This window comes from Amia ocellicauda, chromosome 5 (assembly GCF_036373705.1).
Source record: "Amia ocellicauda isolate fAmiCal2 chromosome 5, fAmiCal2.hap1, whole genome shotgun sequence".
In the NCBI taxonomy this organism is placed as follows: Eukaryota; Metazoa; Chordata; class Actinopteri; order Amiiformes; family Amiidae; genus Amia; species Amia ocellicauda.
This window is the reverse complement of record NC_089854.1, coordinates 20,041,343-20,064,530: the sequence shown is the minus strand read 5'-3', so window position 1 is coordinate 20,064,530 and position 23,188 is coordinate 20,041,343. Positions and strand designations below refer to the sequence as shown.

General features: G+C 48.2%; 2 protein-coding genes across 6 annotated transcripts; both read right to left on the bottom strand.

Annotated features, from left to right (window-relative positions):
- Positions 1-71: 71 nt before the first annotated feature.
- On the bottom strand, positions 72-14,837 carry trim25 (tripartite motif containing 25). Of its 5 annotated transcripts, none has more exons than XM_066704193.1 (12): positions 14,652-14,837; positions 13,591-14,268; positions 13,389-13,484; positions 12,723-12,956; positions 12,448-12,616; positions 12,265-12,321; positions 11,980-12,039; positions 11,824-11,859; positions 11,505-11,585; positions 10,797-10,844; positions 9,646-10,161; positions 72-298 (listed from the first exon to the last, which is right to left on the bottom strand). In XM_066704193.1, exons 2-12 carry the CDS (start codon positions 14,221-14,223, stop codon positions 162-164), a joined length of 2,067 nt encoding a protein of 688 aa, XP_066560290.1. In that variant the 5' UTR covers positions 14,224-14,268; positions 14,652-14,837; the 3' UTR covers positions 72-161. The 5 variants fall into 5 exon arrangements, with proteins under 5 accessions (XP_066560290.1, XP_066560286.1, XP_066560287.1 ...); XM_066704189.1 differs by having other exon boundaries at positions 12,265-12,318; positions 14,652-14,805; XM_066704192.1 differs by lacking the exon at positions 72-298 and adding an exon at positions 8,955-9,261 and having other exon boundaries at positions 14,652-14,805.
- Positions 14,838-15,572: 735 nt separating this feature from the next.
- scpep1 (serine carboxypeptidase 1) lies at positions 15,573-22,928 on the bottom strand. The gene is made up of 13 exons (XM_066704194.1): positions 22,751-22,928; positions 21,836-21,975; positions 21,140-21,229; positions 20,831-20,986; positions 20,590-20,664; positions 19,772-19,844; positions 19,559-19,596; positions 17,043-17,171; positions 16,825-16,909; positions 16,616-16,729; positions 16,388-16,525; positions 16,020-16,183; positions 15,573-15,922 (listed from the first exon to the last, which is right to left on the bottom strand). The coding sequence occupies exons 1-13, from the start codon at positions 22,806-22,808 to the stop codon at positions 15,860-15,862; spliced, it is 1,323 nt and encodes a 440-aa protein (XP_066560291.1). The 5' UTR covers positions 22,809-22,928; the 3' UTR covers positions 15,573-15,859.
- Positions 22,929-23,188: the final 260 nt, after the last annotated feature.

Below are 23,188 nucleotides of genomic sequence, written 5' to 3'. Positions count from 1 at the left end.
CAAAAAAAGATGAGACAGACCCAAAGCACACCTCCACCTGTCTCTGTACCCTCAACAACTCCCTCCCCCTCCACATACACACACACACACTCCATGTCAGTCAAGTGGGGGTCTCTCCTCTCAGGGTCTTCCACATGAATCCACACGAAAGCAGCTCCACCTTAGGGTGACAAGGAAGCTGCTTGGGGTCTCCAGGGTTTCCGCTGTCCTGTCCCGTGTCTGGTGACGGGGGCTGAGCTGTGTTTTACGGCCAGTAGGCTTGTGGCCGGACTCATTTCAGGGCAGCGCTGATGATCCACTGATAGGGCGAGAGAAAGGAAGGAAGGAAGGAAGGAAGGAAGGAAGGGAGAGATAAAACGCCTGTAGAGATTGCAGAACTGAGACGTTGTGTGGCCGATGTGTTTCATGTGTGTGTCTGTTAACCAGAAGAACATTGGTAGCTAACTAACACACAGTTAGGAAGAAAAAATATCAGTAATATGTAAAGGAAAGTTAGTTTAAGACAATGCATGGGCATTATAAGGGACACATTACAAATGCTGTTTTACCGGACTGTAGTGAGATGAGGGTGTTTAGTTTAGTGTTGAGGGTGCAATGTTTGCGTTGGAATTCTGATTGTTGTCATAGAGCCTGCTGGAGATAAACAGACAGGATGAATTAACTATTCTTGATTTTTATTTTATTTTATTGTATTTTATGATTTTATTTCCACTCTGTCCTCTGCTCTGTTGTTGTGCTGGGTTTTGACAGTTCGGGTTCACATTTCATACCGTAGCTGATACTATTTTTATGTTTGTTTTTTCACACATGTAACTTACAAGGTTATGTATATCACACAGCATCGCACTAGGAAACAAAGTCTTCATGAGAAATAAATAAATATTTGAAAAACGTCTGTTGAAAACACCTGTGTGTGGTTGTGATTGTGCTGATGTCTATATTGACAACACAGCTGTCCTAGTTGGTTCTGTGGTCCCTGAGCGTGCTGTGGTGCAGGGCATCTACTTCTCTTAGGAACTGGGTCTGTGAGGATTTGCAGGCACACCCGGAGTGGTGAATGCAAGTTTCTTGCAGTTACAGTGGCTCTCAAAAGTATTCACCCCCCTTGGACTTCTGCACATTTCATTGTGTTACAACATGAAATCAGAATGGATTTAATCAGGAGTTTTTGCCACTCATCAACACAGAAAATGTCCATGATGTCAAAGTGAAAAATATAATCTGCAAATTGTTCTAAATTAATTACAAATACAAAACAGAAAATACTTGAATGCATAAGCAATCACCCCCTTCAGTCAATATTTTGTAGAGGCACCTTTGGCAGCAATTACAGCCATGAGTTTATGTGGATTTTTGCCCATTCTAAATTGCTCAAGCTCCATCAAGTTGAATGGGGACCTTTGGTGAACAGCAATTTTCAACTCTTCCACATATTCTCAATGGGATTGAGGTCTGAGCTTTGACTGGGCCACTTCAGGACATTGACCTTTTTATTTTTAAACCACTCCAGTGTGGCTTTGGCTGTATATTTGGGGTCATTGTCCTGCTGTGAGATGAATCTTCACTCAAATCCCAGGTCTCTTGCAGACCTCAGCAGGTTTTCTTCCAGGATTTCTCTGTACTTTGCTGCATCCATTTTACCCTCTATCTTTACAAGGTTTCCAGGCCCTGATGCAGAGAAGCATCCCCATAGCATGATGCTGACACCACCATGCTTCACAATAGAGATGGTGTTCTCTGGATGATGGCTTGCACCAAACGTAGCGCTTAGCGTTGAGGCCAAAAAGATCCATTCTGATTTCATGTTGTAACACAATGACATGTGTGAAAGTCCAAGGGGGTGAATACTTTTGAGAGACATTGTATATATGCAGTGTGAGGATTATCTCCATAGGGTTGATGCTGACAGTGTCCCAATGAAACCAGGCCCATTCCAGACATGATCCTGGGACATCACTCTCTGGCACTTCTGACGCTGGTACTGGCTTGGTCATCTCTTGAGGGCTGAGTGGATGAAACAGGGTGGTTTCAAATCTGGAGTCTGTCCAACTGCACCCCCGCCATCCCAATGAGAGTTGCAGCACAGACACTGGCTGTTCTTCAAAAGCACAGAGTGAGCAAGATGCTAATGTGTGCTGTATCTCTGGGTTCACTTGCAGAGGAAGGCAGGCATAGTGACACCCACGCCAGCGGTCTCTACACAGTTTAGAATATCCTTTGGGACACAAAAGAGAACTTTCCATTAACCGTGGTGCTGGGATGTCTGCCAGAGCAGGAGGCCGGGGCTTAGTGTCTGATGAGCCCTGAGAGAAGCAGAGGTGATCTCCGTGAACCGTGGTGCTCCGTGCCCAACATGAGTGCGCTGTAGTGTTACCTTCGGTGGATAAACTTAGCTTATCTCTCCAACTAAACTGACATGACAGATCCCACTGTGTCTGGCTGGCCACCAGCTCCACGCTGGGACGAGCAGTGAGTTTAAAGTTGTGTTAAAAGTCCTGAGAATAAGGGATGCAGCTCCCCATAAAATGAGCAGAGGAAATTCTATTACTTAAATAGCTTTTAAAAAGATAAAAAATGATTTTGAACTTAGTTTAGTATGGATATGAACCCACACAGCGGCGGTCAGGGGAGGCAGCACTGGTGTAAGCCTGTCGTTCCCGGCCGCCCGACACAAGGGCCCGCGCCTCATGCTAATGGGATTGCTGTACCGTAAAATGATATACAAATGTGTTCCTGATAAAAAGGGCAATAAAGTGAGTGAAGGGGCTCCTTTATGGGGGAGGTTACAGCATCTTGCCACGGCCTGGGAAACGCAGAGAAAGCAGATGTGGTGTCAGGGGGCCTGGCTCAATGGACGGCCCTCCAATAGAGCACAATTAATTGACTTTTAGAATAACTCCTTTTTTCAGGCTTCTACTCGGCTGAGCAGGATTCACAAATTGCTGTCTTCAACTTTTTATTGGGACTAAATAGCTGCCAATGAAAGTGTAAATGACTTTGTTTTGAATAGCCTCCGCACAATGGGGGGACCGTGACAACTCCCCAGCCGACATAATGACCATTGTCACGGGCGCTGTCACCGCCGGAGCAGAGAGCTCATGAATCTTTAAAGACGCCTTGGCCGCGGACGTCAGCGCTGCCGGGGAGCCATTGTCTGCTTTCTCTTCTGCTTTAGTGGAGAAGAAGTGGCTGCGATTGTGTGATTTAGTTCACTGGCTGCCGAGTAAATGCAGACCTGCTTCCTGTAGGGTCTCCTGTGGTTTTTGTTCAGGCCTGCATTGTAGAAAACGAAATCTGCTCCGGCAGCAGCAGCCTTGTAAGATGGATTTGGTATTTCGGTGCTTGGGGGTTTTGGCGTTGTGTGCCGACGCTTGCACTGAAGCACAGCTGAGGTTCGGCCTCCAGAAGAGTTTACATTCGCTGATGTAAGTCTCACAAACCCAGACTAGGAACGGCTCATTTGGGAACCATGCAGAGACTAATGAATATTGTTCTGCACACTATCCAGCCACAACTTTGTACACTTTTTCTTCTCCCCACACTTTTAGAGTTTGTTGTTAATCTCAGTCCCAGTCTCCCAATTATCTCCTGCAGTACTGCATGCCATCGCCTCACAGACTGTTACACAAACACACACACCAGGCCATAATGCCAGGAAATAGTTTGCTTTTACTGCCTCATCATCTTACCACAATCAATTCCCATTGAAATTTCACAATATTTTACAATAACACTTGCATACATTTCTCTTGAAGCACAAACATATTTTAGCTTGGAACAAAGCACGGTTTAGTCATAGTCTGTGTGTGTCTGTATATGTTTGTGTGTTTGTGTATGTGGCTTTCGTGTGTCGTTATGCGATAATGTGTGTCTATTTGTCTGTGGGTGGTTCCTGGTTCTGTCTGCTTGTCTGCATGTATCTGTGTGTGTGTGTGTGTGTGTGTGTATCTGTGTGTATCTCTGTGTGTGTGTGTGTGTGTGTGTGTAGAATCTACTAAGGAACAGAAGGATTCTGGGGGAGCCTGTCTCACAGAACACCTTCCACCAAGGTCACCTGAGCAGCACCAGTCATTCACAGCTGGGCACGGGCCGCGGGGCCTCTGATCCCTGAATCTGATGTATTTAGGAATGAACGTGTCGTATATAATATAACAATGTCATGTTTTTGCCCCTTACCCAAGATGCAAAGGTATCTATAACTGACAAAGTAGTGTGAATCCAGTCTTCGTTAAGAGTCCGTTCACAGAGTCACAGGAGCTCAAGTCTGTTCATTCCCACAAACCCGCTCACTGAGTTCGAATCAAACCACGTAAAGAGATAAACCAGAGTAATACAACAACGGGCTTCTGTCCCACAGTGCTCACACGGTCTCTAATGGGGGCAGGAGATTCATCCAGGTCACACAATTAAGTGCGGAGGCCCAGCGTGCCCGTGGAGCCGCTCTGCTGTGACAGCCCTCCATTCGGCAGCGAGGCCAGGAGCGGCACACAGGATGGCCAGGCAGCCGGAGTGCCAGGAGTAACGTAATATCTCTCCAGACTCCAGCTGCGAAGAGGGCCTTTGAATTGTGTAATTTCTCATTCAATGGCCTCTTTCCTTCTCTACCCAGGACCTGCAGATCCCTGCTATGACGAGTGGCTGGGGAATACAAATAACAGTTAATTTTGTCTTTTCTTTCCCCATTCTCACTCAATGTCTCCCGCCCCCCCCCCCGTGCCTCCGGGGAGTTCACGTCGAGGCGCTGGGAGCCCAGAGTCGGGGGCCTAATTGAGTTTCGGCCGAGGCCAGTGCCGATTCCCAGGCGGGCGACTGCTGTGCCACCTCACAATGCCAAACAGCAGGACCCCTCAGCACAGCTCCCCTTTCAGCACAGAGCGCCGCGGCCGGCAGGACACAGAGCCTAGGCCAAAACGCCATCCAGCCTGATGCACTGAGGCCTTGGGCTGCTGCTTCGCGATGTGTAATTGAGTTTTGGGTGGAAAGAGGATTGTTCCCACTGCCGATTCATAAGGTAATGAGCCGGGACATCAACGCAGCACCAACAATCCACTGGCTGAGCGCCGCCTGCCCGGGTCTCCCCTGCTTTCCCCTGTCCCCCCCATCGCTGCAAAAGGAAGCTCAGCTGCCACCTGGACAACAAGTCTCAAGCCAAGCCAGTCCCGATGCCACCTGCAAGCGGCCCAGACACGAGGCGCTGTTCTGTGGTGGAGTCGCTCAGTTAAGTCTCGCTCTCCAAACTGACTCTCTTGAACAAAACGCATCAGGAAATAGTGTCTGGCTGCTCACAGCGTACACACTGAAGGCCAGTGTCATCTGTCAAACCTCTGCAGAAGTAAGCGAGATGCACATTTTCACAGAAACACAATTAAAATGCTCAGAACACTGTGCTCAGTGTCCCTGGAGGCCAACAGCTGTAGATCAGAACACAAAACCCTCGGCACCGGCCTGTCTCCACACTGGGAAGTGTTAAATTTCACTAAAAGAAGAACAAACTTAGCCATTAAAATAAATACGCAGAATTCCCACTTCGGTGGACCTCGTTCCCGTCTCCCTGCCTTTTCACTTTAATGCCCCAGTCTCTCTGGTGTGTGAGGGCGTGTCTGTCCCAGTCAGCCATGTCCACTGGGTGTCTGTGGTGGCCCGCAGGTTCACGGGAGAGCTGTAAAACAGACACTCCACACCAGGATAAACCCCCCACACACTGGCCTGGCTGAGGGCAATTCTGTGCGGTTTATGATTTCACCCCAAAGCATGGACGTGGGTGGATGTCAAGACGGATGTCCCAGAGCCTCAGGCCTCAGAGGGAAACCTGCTGGAACAACCCTCTTTTACAGAGGCTGTTTTTTGGTTTTGATTGTTCGATTGATTTTAGTGTCATGCTGTGTCAGGAAGGCTCTGCTGCATCAGCACTGAGCATTGATGCAACGCAGAACTACTGCAGCCAGCTGTCCACAGTGGAGAGAACTAAAGGCCACGATACACTAATCTGATTTCTTGAAATCCGAATGCAGCCCAGGATATCCTCAAAATTTCATCGATATTTCACAGTGAAATCGCAAGAAATCTGATTTCATCTGATTTCAAGCAATAGAGCAGAGTCCTATTTTCTTGAAATCGCATGAATTCGCCCTGGACAAGTATCCAATCAGAGAGCAAGAAGGATCACATTATAACATCTACGACACACTGGGAACCTTGAACAGCAGATAGGAAGTTGAACAGGAGAGCCAGGGAAGTGCCAGTTTACACACTGTTTACTGCTACTGTCTCGAACACATAAAACTGTGGTAAATTGGCAAAAGCCATTCATTAAATATTAAATAAACATTAAATACATATTTTCCTTTCAGTCTCGTATTTCTTACCTTCCATTTAGTTTTCCTCAAATCATAATCGTGTTATACATGGAGTTGCTCTCTTTCACAGATCTTCTAGTGTTTTGATGTTACTGTGTTAAATATTTGCCCAGTAATTACATGAAAAGTTATACATTTATATTTATAAATATTATTTTGTATACTTTTAAGTTAGCCTTGATTAGTCTTTGTTTACGTCTTTTATTTTTAAGTTGTCAAAAGCAAAATATTCCATGTCTGATGGTGTACTGTTGCTAATAATAATAATACAAACCATACATTTCATTACAATATCACACACACACACACACACACACACATATATAATTAGGGCTGTCATTCGATTAAATATTTGATCAGTTAATCAATGGGCATTGGTTGATTAATGGGCACTTATTAAAATAAGTGGTGGCACAATTTAAACTAGGCATTCATATTACAGTATAACAACGCTGTAACGTTAATGGTAAAAAATAAAAATAAAATAGGAATGTATATTTAAAAAAAACACCAAATTATTCTAAATCAGCAAACTAAATTATAATCACTACAGCAAACGTTTTGCTCACAAATGATATCGTAAACTACCCACACTGCCCTTGTAAGAAAAGCATTGCATGCAAATGAAACAGAAATCCTTTCCTTGTCTTCAATATTTCTTTACGAATCCAGTTTGAATCCAGAGTTTAGTTCCCATTAGCGGCTGTGCGCAGATACTGCACTACTCGTGATGTGATCTCTTATGTGATTCCCTGGATAATTGAACACTAGAAGCGCAGGCTGCTCAGTTTGAACGATTTCATTTGAATTACTCTGCGTCCCTGAATGCACTGCGGATACTCGTTCGTGACTTTTCCTAAATATATGTATAAAATGTGCCTCCGGTGTTTTATCTGCATAAACGCAAATCACGTTCAAGTCGCCGTCTCTACCTCACCTACAGTCTGCAGTCTGTGCTTGAAAAACACACACATTGTGTAGCATTGAGTGTCTTCTTACAACTGCAGTCACATAGAGGGACACAGCGATTGCCCCGCAAATAAACACTGGTTTCGTCTGTGTTTTGACACAGTGTTTATAACAATCATTTTAGTTTTCTGTTCCTATTTCCATTTAAATACATGATTCAATCTGTGCTAGTTTTATTCTATCGCTTGCCTATCATTATTATACTATAGTTTGGCTCTTGCAAGTAGTTTGAAATGTCGGCGCTTCTAGTTTTAACCGTATAATCGCCAATGGACAATTTTATTTGTTTAAATCTGCTGGATTAATGATCTTTTAAGAAATATACTGTGACGACTTCCACATTTATGCATACCCCTGATTCAATATAACAAAAATAGTTTTAGCAAAGTGTACAATGTTGTTTTTTGTTTGTTTTAGTTTTGTATAAATACATGCACACATGAAACAATGTAAGACTATCAGTACAAGTTTTGAAGAAATATGCAAATATGTTGGACAAATATATTTTTGCAAAGTACAATACTGAAACTAGTATTGCGTTCATTAATTTCAGCAACAAATACTGAGTGTACACTTGCATAGACGTCTTCAGTGAAGCTGTCTTCTTTTTGCCCCAATGTACAGCATGGCTGGAGCTGCCATAACTAAATATACAGATAGTATTTACACTCTCAATCTTCTTTCTTGCTTTTTTCTTTCAAAACTCCTAACTTCCCCACGTGGTCTCGCTCCCAAATGCCCTTTATAGAGCGTGTGATTGAGTCACGATTTCATCAGATTTCATCTGAATTCACCCCATGAAATTGTGTGATTTCACTGATTCGGATTTCATGAAATCCAACGAAATCGAACACGTTCGGATTTCATGGAAATTTCATAGTGTATCATGGCCTTAACGGCACACCTGGCACCGCGGGGGTCTCCAACACACTGGAGCCCACCGCACCCCAGCACCACAACGGCACCGTCTGCGTTACAGAACAACTGTACTGCACAGTTTAGTTACTGCACCCTGTGTACTAGTAGGAGAAGGAGGAGTGCCTGTGCATTTACAGGCAGTGTTGAGCACTTGTGCAGTGGCAACGGCCCTTCACAGTTCAAGCCTCTGGTCCCTGCGATACGGCCAACACACAGACAGGACCACCACCCTGCTGTAGAGCCGTGTCAATCTGCACGGAACTGCCCCATGACACCATGACCCCCAGACCCCCACCAGGCACGCACAGGGACCCACAGCTGCGACCCAGACAGCGGGAGCTGTTTTGAAACATGTTTCAAGAGCTCTGTGGCCCAGTGCAGGGACTACACTGATCACTGTGTGGGGCTGGGGGTCGTGCCGTCATCTTGTGTTCATGGCCAGTGCGGCCTCTGGACCGGTGCGTTTCGGTTCTGTAAAACTGCATCTGCCCAAGTTGACCTGACTGCCAAAAGATTGTAAATCCCTTTTGGCAGCGAATCAAATAAATCAAAAGTCTTGATTTTAAATTAAGACAAAGCAACTTGTGCATCAGACGGCAATCAGCTCTGTGAATGCCTGTCAACCTGATAGTGAGTGTGTGTGTACATGCATGCATCTGTGTATGCGTGTCTGTGTGTGAGTGCGTGAAGTAACTTATTACAAGAGTCAAATCACATTTTCAATCTGTAAATTAATACAGCATTCATAGAAATACTGTAATTCAATGATGTGCTCAATTAGATAATTAATTATTTTTTTCCCCACAATCGCTAGTTATTCCATTACACAAATGCCACCTCGATCAGTGTTTCCACTCCAGTACTGTCCACGGACGCTTCTCTCTCCAATGATAAGACAAGGGAAGATACAATAATACAGCTGGATACAGAACAATGCAGGATTTCATTGCTCTGTTCATGCCTCGGCTGTACAGCGGTTGCTTTGCCTCACCAGAACAGGTCTCGGGGATTCACCGGGCTGGGGAGGGGAAGCATTTTCATCACCAGTGATTTAATAATCTCATCTGAATGAATCAGAGGCCAATTAACTGAACCCCTGCAGCGCCCAAAGACTGGAGAACCGCTCTCACCCGGGCCAATCACAAAGAGTAGCCATGATGGTCATGATAATGATAATAATAATAATAATAATAATAATAATAATAATAATATGGACGAGAATATATATGTAAAACATTCAGCAACGGTAAAGCGTGTGTCAGTGTGCGTGTGTGTGCATGCGTGTGTCAGTGTGCGTGTGTGTCAGTGTGTATGTGTATGCATGCGTGTGTGTGTGTGTCAGTGTGCGTGTGGGTGTGCATGCATGTGTGTGAGGTGCATGCTGCTCAGTTGGACAGCTTACACAGGGTGACTGTGGTGCCACTGGAGAAGATCCAGAAGGCGGGGTAGATTGCCTCAAGGAAGGGGCCGCTGAAAGAGTGGAAGGGGATGGCCCGGTCTTTCACGTTGTAGAAGGTGACAGAGCCGCCGTCGCAATCCAGCAGGATGCCCACGCGGCTGGGGCTGGGGTTGAACAGCACCGTCTCCTGGTTGTCATGCCAGGCAGACAGCTTGACGTTGAACCACTCCACGCACCATGACTGCTTGTTGCGGCCCAGCTTGCTGGTCGGGCCCTTGCGCTCGATGCTGTTGTAGGCCAGGCCCACCGCACAGAAGTTGTTGCTGCTCATCTTGACCTCCCAGTAGTGCCGCCCACGGGAGAAGCCCTTGCCGCACAGGACCTGGGAGCACACCGAGAACCGGGCTGGGTTCTCCGGGTAAGAGGTCTGCTCCTCCGACACAGAGGCCTTGGTCAAGTCTTCCGAGAGCAAGATGCGCTTGTGGGCAGTCTTGGGGTCCAGGGTCAGAACCGTGGCGCCTGGAACGACAGCAGCGGGGTCAAGGGGGTTACCAATGGACACCGAGCCGAGCAGGACATACACACACACACACACACACACACAGTCTGCAGGGTCGTTCACAAGCAGAGCAGTGGAGACTATCAGATCGCCAGGTTACTGCAGCGACCAAACAAGCATGAGGGTCACTCGGCCTTCTCTCCCCTACCAGCTCTCTGATGCTCTCAATGAAGCCAAGGCTGCGTCAAATTGAATCCGACAAAGCAATGCATTCTATGACCATGCCACAGAGGGGCAAATAAAAAAAAACACTATACGTGACTCAACTGATGCAGTTGCACGAAGATACGAAATACAGCACATCGATCCTGGACTGTAGATGTTGTAGAGCTGCAACATGACGTTGACTCTTTATTGCGCCTGCCTGTGAATTTAATCTGTACTGATTTTGCCCTTTAAACTCAAACAACTGACTAATGGCATAAATCAATAAGATAACCTTCGTCTCTGTGCTGCGCCCGTGTAAAGCCTACAGGAAACACTGAAGTCAACATCGTCACTCATACAACCGAATCTCGCAAAAGAGGGCAAAGAAGGCCAGTAGGAACAGGGGCCAGTAGGAACAGGGGCCAGTCCCAATCCCGTCTCAACTCACATTGCAGGAGGTCACTTCTCTTGGCCACCGGGTTTGGAGAGCCACAGACTGTACAGAGAGAGAGGTGCATTACAGTTAATACTGTCATCTTTCTCCTTTACAATCATAATTTCCATCGGAGACTTCCTTTCTGGGAAAAGGGTTTAGTGTTGTAGTATAGTGTGTCTAATCATGATCAACAACGCAGAAACTGATTCTGTAGTTTGTATGCTTTCATTTGAGTGGTCCCACATGCTTGTGGCCCTTATTATGGAGAAATGGCTATTTTGCGCATATTTTGTGGTACAAATTCTCCAAACGTTTCCACATAGGCTAGTTTTTATCAAATGCACATTATTCGTTCATTTCTTATGCTATTTTCACCAAACAACTTCTACAAATTTCAATTTGAGTGGTATTTCAACATAAAGTTTTCAAAAAAAAAATCCCATAGACTTTAATGGAGGAAAAAGGTCAAAAAGTTAAATTTCTAAAAACACATTTTGTTTTTTGGGCAAAAAAAAACAACTGGTAGTACTGTAATATAGTTTGTCTAATCGTGATCAACTAGGCAGAATATTATAGTACAGGTTGTCTAGTTTAATTTGATAGGTGTCACAAACCTGTACTCCTTATGTCCATATTAGACACTTTCGTATCTAAGAAGCTCATAACCAAACAAAAATGGGGCTGAGAGCAAAGGGTTAGTACAGAGAGCACCGTGCTCACCGGGCGGGGGGTCCTTCAGGGCATTATCAGTGGGTTGCACTGGGTTGACCGCTGAACCTAGCCTTGAGGCTTTGGGAGTTTCTGGAGAGAAGAAACATGAGGAAAGGGTAAAACCCTGGGGCTCCGGCCACTGTGGGCCGCTGCTGGATGAGGTCTGGGCTGGGTGTGAAGGGGACTTTATGACCAAACACAATAGAAAAAAAGAAGGGCTGTATAAGTCTGTGTCTGTGTGTGTGTGTGTCTGTGTGTGTATATATACAGTATAAAACAGAAACCAAGAACCAAGAAACTGGGAATTAGGGCTAATCATTGGACTTACTGTCACTCTTTGGTGGGGTCTTGGTGGAGTTTGGACCTTTATATGTAAAAGAGAGAGACAGTGGGGTGAGAGTGGGGCAAACAAATTGAAACTGTGGTGACAGTGATGAGTCAGAAGACACTAACTAGACACCGACTGGATTGGGAAGTAACTTACTGTATCCAGGGTTCTTCTTCTTCCCTGGTATCTTTCCAGGGTTTAGGATGGCAGCGGGGACTAAGGGAACGTAGCCAATAAAACAAAAACAAAAAAACAGGTCAATTAAAGAAAGGAGAAACGAGAGCCGATTCAGCAACAGAATATTGTCCTGCAGGTTGTCCACAACGTGCTCAGCAGCAGCGCAATCGGAGACGCCCGGCAGCACGAGCGCGAGACAGACCGGACCGACCCAGGTCTCTGGATGCCAGGACCCAAATCTGACAGCACTTCTCGAACCCTCACCTGGCTCAGGATGCAGATGCGAAGGCGGATGTGGCTGCGATGGTGGCGGTGGACCTGCTGATTAAATACAAACGCAGTGTGAATCGCGGGAGAGGCCCCCTGCACGAGGCAAGCCACGGGAGAGCGAACCGAACCAAACGCAGTTGCCCGTATTCAGGCACAGCGGCTGCGTGCGACACACACCTGGCTGCAGGAGAACGACCCTCTTATCCACCGGCTGCCTGAACAGGTTCCCCAGGAAGCCGCTGAGCGCCGTGGCCGCCGCATCAACAGAGATCACCTGCTTGGAGTTGATGTTGGTGCGGGGAACGTAGGGGGCAAACTTCACCACTTCAGGCAGTTCTGTGGGGGCCTGAGATAACAGAGCATGGAAAACCATTTAAAAACCAAGTCCACCCTCCACTGCCTCTGGGGGCCTTGACCCGCCGCTGCTATGGGGGGCCTCAAGCCTGGCTCACCTGCAGGAAGCTGACGCTGTGGCTGTGGGCCAGCAGGCTGTCGATGCGCTGCCGGGCGCTGCTCATCTCCTCCAGGTTCCGGCCCAGCCGCAGCAGCAGGGTCTTGACGCGGGTCTGGGCGCTCTCCTGCTCCAGGTCCACCACCTTCAGCGCATCCTGCTCGTCCTGGGCCAGCAGCTCCCTCGCCAGTCGGTACTTCTCCTGCATGGCCCGCTTCCTGCTGGCTGCCAACTCCTGACAAAGACAAGCCCCGCAGACAGACAGAGACAGCGGTGAATGCTGGTCTCTCCACCGACCACGTCCTGCGAGCCGAGACTTGACTGTGAGCTTGTGTTCCTTGCGTGTGAGCTTACTGAGGGGCTGGGACTCCTGGACCACCCTGCGGCGGCCCATCCTGCCATGCAGCTGGAGCCAATCAACACCACAATCTAACCTGAGGCTGAAGGGTTAATTTATGTGTCTGATATTCACAGTCCTAGTAATTTAGAGCTCAGAACTAATATTTGACTTCTTGGTCTCGGGGAGGCTGCTGGCTTCGGGACGTTTCTTTCCCGTCAGGAGCTCAGATCCACCTCGGTCAGTAAACACTTCCCAGAACAGCGGGGTGGACTGCCAACTGCTCAGAGTACAGCCAAATTCTGACTGCCACAGCCCCGGCAGACTCACTTTCACTGCGTCCTGCTGCGCCTTCACCTGCGAGATGACGCTGCGTGTGAGCTCGATCTTCTCGTCCAGCAGCACCACGTTCTTCTTCAGTTTCGACTGCAAAACAAGAGGGGCGTCAAGAGGTGGGGGGGGCTCTTTGTCTCCCCCACTAAGACAGAATGAACAATCTACGGGCCAATAAACGGTACAACGTGAAACCCACCTCCTGCTCGGTGCGCACCTCCTGCGGCGTGGAGAAGCGGCACGGCTTGTGGGTCTGCTGGAGGCACATGCTGCAGATGCAGCGCCCGTGCTGCTGGCAGTAGAACTCCATGAGCTTGTGGTGCTCGGGGCAGATGCGCTCCTGCAGGTCCGACAGTGGCTCGCTCAGCTGGTGCGCTGTGAACACAGGGTTCTCCACGTGCGGCCGGACGTGCGTCTCACAGTAGGACGCCATGCAGGTCAGGCAGGTCTTGGAGGCCTGGCTCACCATGCAGGTGTCACACAGGATGGACTCCTCCACTGAGGGCTCCTCCGCCGGTTCGACCTCCTTCGGCAGGATGCACTCTGATACTGGCGCCGAGGTGCTGTTCTTCTGGGATGCAAGGAAGGTCTTCACCACCGTGCTGAGCACCGTGTTCTTCTGCAGCATGGGTTTGGTGTAGAAGTGCGTGCGGCACTGAGGGCAGTTGAAGCCCAGCGCCACCTCCTGGTACTCCTGCCAGGTCATCTCCAGGCAGTTGGTGCAGAAGTTGTGGCCGCAGGGGGTGGTCACCGGGCTGTCGAACAGCCCCAGGCAGATGCTGCATGTCAGCTCTTCCTCCAGGCCCAGCAGCGACGACGGTTGCTCCGCCATGTTGCTCACAGGAGGGATACTAACCGATAGTAGGCACCAGGAAACCTAAGAGAAACGAAACCGAAACTTATCTAACACTCAGGGGGAGGAGAGGCGGCTGTAAGGGCGTGGCGTTAGAGAGAATAAACAAGATAATCCGGAACACGTAGGAGGATATATGGGTGGAAAAGGCGTCTATCTCCGTGCAGCGTTAACTCGTTCCTGCCCGGATGCCCCGGCCGCTGGCAGCTGGTGTCGAAAACAGGGTTTAAAGCGCCGGTCGGTAGAGCTGATCAGTTTCCATTGTATCAGTTTTCGCGTGGATACGGTTTTAAAACGTTGCTACAGATCAGTCACAATGCATCAGCGACATGCGATCTTAGCACCTAAACTAACCCAGATGAACACGTCAGCCGCTGAAACTGCGAATACAAACTTCTGCTACTTACTGCCACAGCCAGTCGCACAGGGAAGCTGTTTTCACGGAGGACTTGTCTTTCCAGGTACCTACGGATGTGCGTACGAGACCTCCCCGTAGAGAGCCCGACGTGGGTGCGTGTCCGCGGGCAGACGGGACAGGACTGCGTGTCCACAGGGCAGTCAGCCTGACAGCTCTGCGCAGAGAGGGGGCGGGCGCGCTGCTACTGCGCAGCTGCAGTGTGGCAGACTGGAGTAACTGCGCTGCAAAACACCGCATCAGCTGTCAGTCACCAGGGGGCAGGCGGACTGGCCAGCGCGCAATCCCGGTACTGACCGGAGGGCCGGTCTATATTTAGTTTTGGTGTTTCCCATGTGAGCCGGTCGCCCCGTGTAGACACCCGGACAGCACATCGCCAAGACCATAATTAGCTTAGGGATGTTTACCATTTACACCACAGACCACATATTACCATGGTCCACCCCACTAAACTTTACCATAAGCGGATCAGAACAGAAATGGGGAAAAGTGGGTTTGTTTTTAATAGTCTGCCACCCTGCTTGCCATACCATTAAAATATCAATACAATCCCTGCTCCCAGTCCACTCAATACAGGCCAGTGCTCCAATATAGCTGTAACCAGTTGTATCCACAGTTGCCTTCATTAAACACAGACTCCTGTAAGCAGAGCGCTGTGCGAAACTATATTAGTAGTATAGATAATTTAGAAACAAAATTAATATCCCAATTTATGTTGAAAATGAGTTGTAGAATTGCAGTCACATACCGATCAGTGTATTGGATCTAAATTTAGTATCTTTATTAAACTATCTATGTATTGAGGCGGACTTGTATATTTGTCACATACCTTTTGTTAAGGAAAGAAAACAAACAATCTGACAAAGCGATCTGACGAATCAAAACATGAAACAGACACTTGTGAACAGAGGTGTGTGGTTATATATAAAATCATTTGTTTATTGTCAGTATTTTTAACACAAATCACAGATTATCAAAATAAACTTGTTCTCAAAACAGGCTTTGATTGGTTCACACGTGAAACAGCAGACATTACTAGCTGACCACCCAGACACAGTTCGCCCGTGATCCCTGCGGGCCGGTCTGCAGGCGGCGGTGTGGGGCGGAGGTGTGCGCGGTGCTGATTGGATTGGGGAAGGGGAGGCTGTGGGGGTGATTGTCTTCTGGCTGCAGGGTCATCCCAGCTGACCTCTGACCCGGTCACTCCTGCCTGGTCACCATCCTCAGCATCTCCAGAGCCATCTCTCCCTGGTCCGAGGGGATCTGCGGGACAGACGAAGAGGGAGACACGTTATTCTTCTGGACACGGGAGAGCTGTCGGTGAGTCATCCTTCCCACCCCCCCACAGCAACAGCAGTACCATGTGGCCAGCCTTGAGGATCCAGTAGAAGGCGAAGTTCTGGTAGACCTTGTAGAATGCACCGGTCTGGCCCGGGGAGGTGGGGTCGTCCAGGGCTGTCCATCTCAGCTTGTTAAAATCAGGAAGTCCCGCCCACTTCAGCCTCTTGACCCAGGCCTCCTGACCTGCGCAGGGACACAGACATGCCTCACTTCCTGCACACACACACACACACCTGCACACTGACCTACACTTGCCCTCGCACCTTCTGAAGAGTAACATTAGTAGCACCACCCCAACCCTACACAGACACACACACAATCTTCATCACAGCTTCTACAAACCCGTACTCTTCTACAGAGGGAAACACTCCTGCGACGTGTCCGTACCCATCGTGTCCACGATCAGGTCCAGCTGTCCGTTGTAGACCGTCACGTTGACTCCGGCCGCCAGCAGCTGGTCCACAGTGTCCACCACTGGCTTCATGAAGTCCCCAGCCATGCTGGAGAACACCTCCGCAGACTGGCCTGGGGAGACAGAGAAACACACCAGTTTCCCAGTGACAGAGCGAGGTGGGACACTGAGCGGGGGGGGTGTGTGGAGGAGAGAAGCCCTACCTCCCCAGGTGACGTCGTGGGGGATGACCTTCAGCTTGTCCCTGATGGGGCCGTTCATTAGCTGGCTGAGTGACTGCTTGTGCAGGGGGCGCACGTGTCGGCGCAGCAGGGAGGCTGTGGGGGAGAGACAGACAGCGTGAGGATACAGGGGCCGCAGCATGGACTTCTTATGGTTCAGTTGTATCTGTTGATCGATTGATCGATCTCACCAAGGTGTCCATCTCCGGCCACCATCTTGGCCGTGTTGTCAGGATCCTGGGTCAGGATGTTGTAGAAGTTCACAAAATTGGTGTTCTGGAAAGAGGGGAGGAGAGCATTGAGAGAGATGTGCTTTTAAGACAAGGGGAGGAAGAGAGTGAACGAGAGAGAGAGGGAGAGTGACAGTGTGGGAGATATAGGGAGGGAGGGTGGGGTACCGTGGGCGTACCTGCTCCACCACGTTCTCTGTGTTGGACCACAGCTCCGTGGCCTTCTCAAACTCCCCGCGCTGCACGGCCTGCTGCACCGCCCGCGCCGCGCCGTCCACCTCCGCCAGGCCACGGTCGTCCAGCAGAGACTGCAGCACAGGACACACAAACCGTGAGAGCCACACTCCCTTTCATTCGCTCAGCAGTGGATTTCATTTAAAGACATTAAATGAAGTTGTTGGCTTTAATGTACAGTAGCTCTCAAAAGTATTCACCCGCCTTGGACTTTTCCACATGTCATTGTGTTACAACATGAAATCAGAATGGATCTAATCAGGAGTTTTTGCCACTAATCAAAATGTCCATAATGTCAAAGTGAAAAATAAAATCTGCAAATTACAAAACAAAAAATAATTGAATGTATTAGTAATCGCCCCCTTTGCTATGACACACCTGACTGAGCTGTGGTGAAACCAATTGTCTTTAGGAGTCACATAACGAGTTGAATGGAATCCACCTCTGTGCAATTAAGGTGTCACATGATTTCAGGTTAAATACACCTGTCTCTGGGAGGTCCCACAGCTGGTTAGTACAATTCCTAACAAAAACTACATCAAATCAAATACAGAGTCAATGTGTGTGTGTATATATATATATATATATATATATATATATATATATATATATATATACACATATACACACAGTGATCCCCTGCTGATTTTGTACGTTTGCCCACTGACAAAGAAATGATCAGTCTATAATTTTAATGGTAGTTGTATTTTAACAGTGAGAGACAGAATAACAGCAAAAAAATCCAGAAAAACGCATTTCAAAAAAGTTATAAATTGATTTGCATGTTAATGAGGGAAATAAGTATTTGATCCCCTATCAATCAGCAAGATTTCTGGCTCCCAGGTGTCTTTTATACAGGTATACAGGTGTCTCTTAAAGGGAGAGCTCCTAATCTCAGCTCGTTACCTGTATAAAAGACACCTGTCCACAGAAGCAATCAATCAATCAGATTCCAAACTCTCCACCATGGCCAAGACCAAAGAGCTGTCCAAGGATGTCAGGGACAAGATTGTAGACCTACACAAGGCTGGAATGGGCTACAAGACCATCGCCAAGCAGCTTGGTGAGACGGTGACAACAGCTGGTGCGATTATTTGCAAATGGAAGAAACACAAAATAACTGTCAGTCTTCCTCGGTCTGGGGCTCCATGCAAGATCTCACCTCGTGGAGTTTCAATGATCATGAGAACGGTGAGGAATCAGCCCAGAACTACACGGGAGGATCTTGTTAATGATCTCAAGGCAGCTGGGACCATAGTCGCCAAGAAAACAATTGGTAACACACTACGCCGGGAAGGACTGAAATCCTGCAGCGCCCGCAAGGTCCCCCTGCTCAAGAAAGCACATGTACAGTCCCGTCTGAAGTTTGACAATGAACATCTGAATGATTCAGAGGAGAACTGGGTGAAAGTGTTGTGGTCAGATGAGACCAAAATCGAGCTCTTTGGCATCAACTCAACTCGCCGTGTTTGGAGGAGGAGGAAAGACCCCAAGAACACCATCCCCACCGTCAAACATGGAGGTGGAAACATTATGCTTTGGGGGTGTTTTTCTGCTAAGGGGACAGGACAACTACACCGCATCAAAGGGACGATGGACGGGGCCATGTACCGTCAAATCTTGGGTGAGAACCTCCTTCCCTCAGCCAGGGCATTGAAAATGGGTCGTGGATGGGTATTCCAGCATGACAATGACCCAAAACACACAGCCAAGGCAACAAAGGAGTGGCTCAAGAAGAAGCACATTAAGGTCCTGGAGTGGCCCAGCCAGTCTCCAGACCTTAATCCCATAGAAAATCTGTGGAGGGAGCTGAAGGTTCGAGTTGCCAAACGTCAGCCTCGAAACCTTAATGACTTGGAGAGGATCTGCAAAGAGGAGTGGGACAAAATCCCTCCTGAGATGTGTGCAAACCTGGTGGCCAACTACAAGAAACGTCTGACCTCTGTGATTGCCAACAAGGGTTTTGCCACCAAGTACTAAGTCGAAGGGGTCAAATACTTATTTCCCTCATTAACATGCAAATCAATTTATAACTTTTTTGAAATGTGTTTTTCTGGATTTTTTTGCTGTTATTCTGTCTCTCTCTCTGTTAAAATACACCTACCATTAAAATTATAGACTGATCATTTCTTTGTCAGTGGGCAAACGTACAAAATCAGCAGGGGATCAAATACTTTTTTCCCTCACTGTATATATGTTTTTTTTTCTTTTTTTCCTCTCTTTTTTCCTTTTCTTTTCAGAAATGACAGCACCCTGGCTCCCGTCTGATGGCACAGCTGTGAGTCAGGGCACCCTGGGTAGGAAACACTGACTGAGATCCAACACTCCCTGTATAACGTGGGGTGTGATTTGACAGGTTGCCACGCTACAGTGATACAGCAGGTGTGCCAAAACGCAGGAGACTGTGGGGCTGGTGCGGGGGGAGGCACTACCAAGGGCAGCGGGCAGGACTCAGACTCACCGTGCTGTACAGGTATGGCCCCCAGGACATGACAGAATCTACAAGGAAACAAAACAGACACCAGAGGAGATGAGGTTTCAGTTTCTATTTCTCTCTCTCGGCTCAGAAAGACGACGCCCTTGAGGCAACCAAGATTGTGCGTCTCTGCCAACGGCCACATACACAACAACACGGGTCAAGATGTAACGCGGTGCGAAAGGGACGGAGACGCACCCAGCGGGGAGATCCAGGAGTCGCCCAGAGCCACGCCTGCGAACTTGCATCTGATGGAGCCCTCGCCGATCGCCTGAAACCAGACAGACGCACATTTATACAGTTAGCATCTCACTGTCCTCAGCCCGCCTGTCCCTCACATCTGGCCGGCCACAGTGGCTCAATGGACTCAGGAGTGTCCATTCCCCAGGCTGTTGTCTTGCGACACGGGTGGGCCGAGCCTCTGCTCCCGGGCCCCTCAGACAGGGCTCTGGAGGTGTGACCCGATGTGTAACACAGTCACCTGACCGAGCAGGTGGCTGTTACTAATACTGCACTGTTGGGAGTTATTTTTGAAACTTCTAACCGCCCTCCATCATCCACTGAGTAACAGTTATTCTGGGCCTGTTTACTCATCCTCTCAGGGCAGGATGGCAGGATTAGGGATTTATTGCTATAAAAAAAAAAAAAAGAGAAGAGAACCCAGAGCTGACATATCTGGGGTTTCCAGCCCTGCCTGTCTAGAGAGGGGATAGAGGAAGTTGGGCACTGGTTCATTGTGGGCCGGAGATAAATCTTTATCCAACTGCTAACTGGAAAAAAAAAAAAAAAAGACACACACACACGTTGGTGCAGCTATCATTATGGGGACTCTCCATAGACCTAATGATTTTTATACTGTACAAACTATAGATTCTATCCCCTAACTCTAACCCTAATAACAAACTTTCTGCATTTTTACAATAAAAAATCATTTAGTATGTTTTATAAGCGATTTGAATTATGGGGACATTGGAAATTTTTGTTTGTAACCTACAAACACACACTGGAAACTGTACCTTGGTGAGCGACTGAGCAATAGCCGCGGCCATTTTCCCTCCGTAGGACTCGGAGAAGATGTAGAAAGGAACGTTCTGGAACAACAGGACACAGTTGCATGTCAGTTAGCTTGTGACGCTCAAAGTGTGAAGTCGCCGGTCTCTACAGCTGAACACCTGAACATGGGACACTCTCTGCTGATATTTTCACTTGTTGGTGTACATGCTTATACAACACGTACACACACACACAGTCACGTACCTGGAACTCCATATGAGACTTGAAGAAGGTCTGCAGCAGGACCATCATATCTGAAGCCACGGTGGCCACATCTTTGGCCAGTGCGTCTGATGAGTCCGTGTAGCTGTACCCTGTGCCCACGGGGTTATCGACAAACAGCACGCTGGACGCCTGGATCTGTACACACACACACACACACACACACACACAGACCCACATAGACCATTAAACAGCAGATCAGTCTCTTCCTGAGTAACAAGCACGGTTCAACACCCAGCAAGACCAATCCTGTTGCCCATCCCTGTGCCCAGGCGCAGTGCCCTCTCTTACCCAGGTCGTGTTTCTGGGCTTCAGGTCCCGGTCCAGCGGCCCGATCTCCTCGAAGTTCCCAAACCCGCAGCCGGAGCCGCCCGGGCCGCCCTATCCGGGAAACAGAACCCGTCAGGACAGAAACGCAGGCGCCGTAGGCAGTAATGCCAGTCCTATCACTGTCATAATTACTGGAATAATAACAACAACCACCAACTGAATATTTATAATTATCTGTATGATTGATGCTTTAATTGTGCAATACCTAAAAACAGAACTGGCGACAGGAAAAGACCCCAGGCAGCCTCCTAAACAGGGCCAAACCTATGGAGATGCTGCCACCTACTGGTCAGTATTTTCACATGGTTGTATTACATGAAAATTAATGAAGAGAGCAGAGCCCAGCCCTAGAGAGACAGGGGCAAGGGCAAGGGCAAGGGCAAGGGTTAGGGGCAGATATAAGGGGCAGGATTGTCTGCATCTGAGCCTTGGAGCTCTTCAGATCAGGCTGGGCATCACAGATCAGGAGACAGCTTCTGACAACGAAAACAAACTAATTTCACACAACCAGAGCACAAGTCAGGCTCCCAATTAAGCGTCTGAAAACAGGCCCTGATCTTGGAGCCCTGTGCGTCACAGTCTTGACTGGGCCTCAGTTTTGGTGTGATTTGGTTTGGTTTTGGCATGCCCCCCCCCCCGCCTTCAGTGTTTGCCCACCTGCAGCCACATAACCAGGGGCACTTGAGTGTAGTTGTGGGTGGGGTTGGTAGTGTAGTACAGCCACCAGAACATGTGAGCGCCATCCCGTACATCCACATAGCCCCAAGTCTCCTTCCCTTCTCTTGGCACCGCACCACCTGCGAGAGAGATAGACAGAGAGAAAGAGAATGACTCCCAGACCTGCACAATGTTCCAGCCCTCACAATGGATATTCACTCTATTATGGCTATTATCAAACAACCTGCTGGTGGAATTATGGACTAATCCAATCGCCAAAGAGGTCAATGTCTTTGCAAGGTCTACTTATTCCAACTCAGATCAGCGTCCTGAGTAAACGTCTCTCCTCTCCGCTGAACTGACAGAGACCAGAATTAAAGTATCAACTGTCCCGACCAAGATACTTTCAGATAGGATTTCAAAACCACCCCACCCAAAAAAAGCTTGGAGAGAAGCCACGACAGGGAGAAAAAACAAACACAGTTCAGGTCACCAGTCCCAGAGCCGGCCGGTGATCTGGGATGGCTGTGGGGAGGAGAGGGGGGTACATGAGGGTTGTTTTTGCACAGTTGATTTTAGACTCTTCCACAGTGTGGTCATAGGGGAGAAACCGCACAAGGCGGTGAGTCCCACTTCTACAATTCCTCTTAGTTGCCGATGAATGCAATTTTTCGGATTTGTGCGATTTTGTTTTATTTTTATTGACATAAACATAATATATACCCCAACAGGTAGAATCATTTAGTATTTTGCACACTCGTTAAAATACTAATACAATAAAAAACAAGTTAGGAACTAAGCAAAATCGAAACCAGCTGATATCGCACTGGCTGATCATGCGCAGTGAATCAGTGATGTTGCCAAACAAAGACAGTTATCTGCCGTGATTGAATTGCTACATTATAATTCACTCACCTGCATCAATGGCCAGGAGCAGCAGCAGAAGCCCGGTGATCTTGTGTCCCTCCATCATCGCAGTGGCAATCTGGGCACACAGTCAGCCACAGTCATATGACAGTGCAAGTCAGCTGATCTCTCTGTCCGATTGCCGAACAATATGTGCCATAACTATAAAACCGTCCTGGTGTTAGTGCCAGAACCGCAGTTTAAACTTCCCCCTGCTGCCGCACGCCCCGTCCTTCCGTGCCAAAACCACATTCTGGACCCCATGTTGGAATTTGAATGTGGTTTGCGCTGGGCAACCAGGCCCGTACGTCAATCTCTCATGCTTGTGAACGGGTTAACTCGTCACTGGGCCACACACGATGGCTGAAGCGGGCAGACATGTATATTTATATAGACGGGAATGGCCTTTATATCGGTGTTAAGGTTGCACTACTCTGCCCTGTGTTC